The sequence below is a fragment of the Papaver somniferum genome, chromosome 1, assembly GCF_003573695.1.
Source record: "Papaver somniferum cultivar HN1 chromosome 1, ASM357369v1, whole genome shotgun sequence".
In the NCBI taxonomy this organism is placed as follows: domain Eukaryota; kingdom Viridiplantae; phylum Streptophyta; class Magnoliopsida; order Ranunculales; family Papaveraceae; genus Papaver; species Papaver somniferum.
The window spans coordinates 180654448-180656697 of record NC_039358.1 but is presented as its reverse complement, the minus strand read 5'-3'; the positions used below and the strand labels follow the sequence as shown (position 1 = coordinate 180656697).

The window sequence follows — 2250 nt, the reverse complement described above, 5'->3', positions numbered from 1 at the left end:
CGTCAATGAGTTATTATAGTTTCCTACTTGTCGTTAATCATAGATTATCACCAACCATGGAATAACAACTAGATCAGTGCTATCCCCTAAATTCCTTATATCACTGGATACGGAAGTTCTCGCCTACCAGATTCTATTCAAAGAACCACCAAGTAGTAGATTACTCAAGGTGTAATCCAATCGAATGCTTTATCTTTTCTGAATTTATAGATTGATCCTACTAGTTAGACTCTTAGATCAAGGTCCACTTTTTAGTGTTGTTTATACACACAATCGCTCCACAAAATCCCTCTACAAGGTTTTGTGTTCTTCGAAGATTACTTATCTCCTAACTTAATACTAGCAATAGATTGAATCAACAAATCAATTTAGTTGGCCACCTAAAAAATCTATCAATCAATCATAAATATTTATCACTTCCTACTTTTGCTCAGAAGAATCGGACTGAGTTGAGCTTTGAGGATCGGAGAACTCGGCGAAAGTTTTCTTTCCCATATATCGTTTTGAAGGCTTGAAGCAATTAATTCAGGTGAAAAATCTTCTTTGATTGTTTGATTTACGATGATTATTGAGTATTAATTGAAGTGTTTATCATGGAATGTCCGAAAAATACTTCGATTAATCATAATACTTCTAAAATAGATAGATTTAGTAATGGAGAAACTTTTAAAAAAATTCCTTCGATTCAGTTACCCAATGAATTGTTTGAAAAAAGCTTAGTTCCTTGGAAATTCTCTCTTATTGGAAGACTTGATTTACAGAAGATCAAATTTGTTGATGCTTCAGTTATTTTAAGAAGTCAATGGAAGTTAGTAGGAGATTATAGACTCATTCCTCTTGGAAAGGGCTTCTTTGCAATTAAGCTTGACAATGATCAAGATAAACAACATATCAAATCTCAGAAATGGGAAGTGTTGAATCAAATTTTACAGATCAGAAACTGGGTTTACAACTTCAGGCCATCAAGTCAAAGAACTTCAAAAGCAATGGTATGGGTTAGATTTCCTGGTTTAGGATTGGAATTCTGGAATGATTTTTTTTTTTTACAATCTGTAAGGAAATTGGAACTCCACTCGAGATTGATAATGCTACTGCTAAATGTGAAGTTGGATATTATGCAAATGTCTTGGTCGAAGTAGATTTTTCTCAGCATATCCCTAGTAAAGTATGGATTGGGACCAAATATGGAGGTTTTTTTTCCAAGATGTTATGATTCCAGACTGTCCAAAATTTTGTTCTTCTTGTAAGATTGTGGGTCATATGAATACTGAATGCAGATTTAAGAAAAACAAAGATCAGGATAAAACTGTGGAAAGTGTTCATAAACATGATCAAAGAAAGGAGCAACATGTACCTTTTCATATTTGTGAACCTGTCATACAGGAGGATTCAGTAGTAGATTCAATTAAGGATGTGGTTCAAACAAGTCCTTCAAATGTGGAATGTATCTCACAAGGAAGTAAATTCAGTGCTTTAGAGAATGATCCTCAAGAAGAGGTACTTGAAGAAGTAATTATGGAAACTCCTAAGATTGTGAAAGTTGTTGAGGAAAATGCTTTGAATAACAGTAATGTCAAATTTATTAATGGTACAAATGGTAAAGTAGAAGAAGTACCAATTCAAGTTACTTCTTGGGCTAAAGTAGTTCAGAAGGAAATGATTACATCTACTTCAAATAGTACTTCTGTTGCAGCTAAAGCTCATAAAAGTCCTACTGCTCCTTCTAAGGTAAATAGTCAACTTCCACAAAAAAATAAATACAATTTTAGAAAACAACCTGGTAAGGGGGTAACTAAGGATCCCCATCTCAAACAATGAAGATAATTTTTTGGAATATCAGGGGCCTAAGAAGAGTAAGGGCCCGGGATAAACTTTGGTCTTTAATCAATCAATTTAGTCATTCTTTAGTTTGGGTTGCTGAGCCTAAAGTTTTTTTTAGTTCTTCTTTCTGCAGCAAATTGAATCTTCCTGGTATGGAAAAAATGGTTATTCATAATTCTATTACTGTTATGAAAGGAAATATTTGGTTATTCTGGAACAAAAGTTTACAACAACCTCAAGTTATTTCAGTTTCTAGTCAAATGCTAACTGTAAGTGTTGGAGATGTGTTGGTCTCTGGAGTTCATGCACATGTTAAAGCTATTCAGAGAAGGTTTTTGTGGTCAGAAATAAAAATTATAAGTGATCTTAATAAACCATGGATTATTTTAGGTGATTTCAATGCAGTGCTTACTCAAGATGAGAAGGTGG

At 33.6% G+C, this 2250-nt stretch overlaps 1 protein-coding gene across 1 annotated transcript; it reads left to right on the top strand.

Annotated features, from left to right (window-relative positions):
* The first annotated feature begins 593 nt into the window (after window positions 1–593).
* On the top strand, window positions 594–1870 carry LOC113355184. Its single transcript, XM_026597976.1, has 4 exons — window positions 594–989; window positions 1058–1165; window positions 1249–1728; window positions 1841–1870. The coding sequence occupies exons 1-4, from the start codon at window positions 594–596 to the stop codon at window positions 1868–1870; spliced, it is 1014 nt and encodes a 337-aa protein (XP_026453761.1).
* The last annotated feature ends 380 nt before the right edge of the window (window positions 1871–2250 follow it).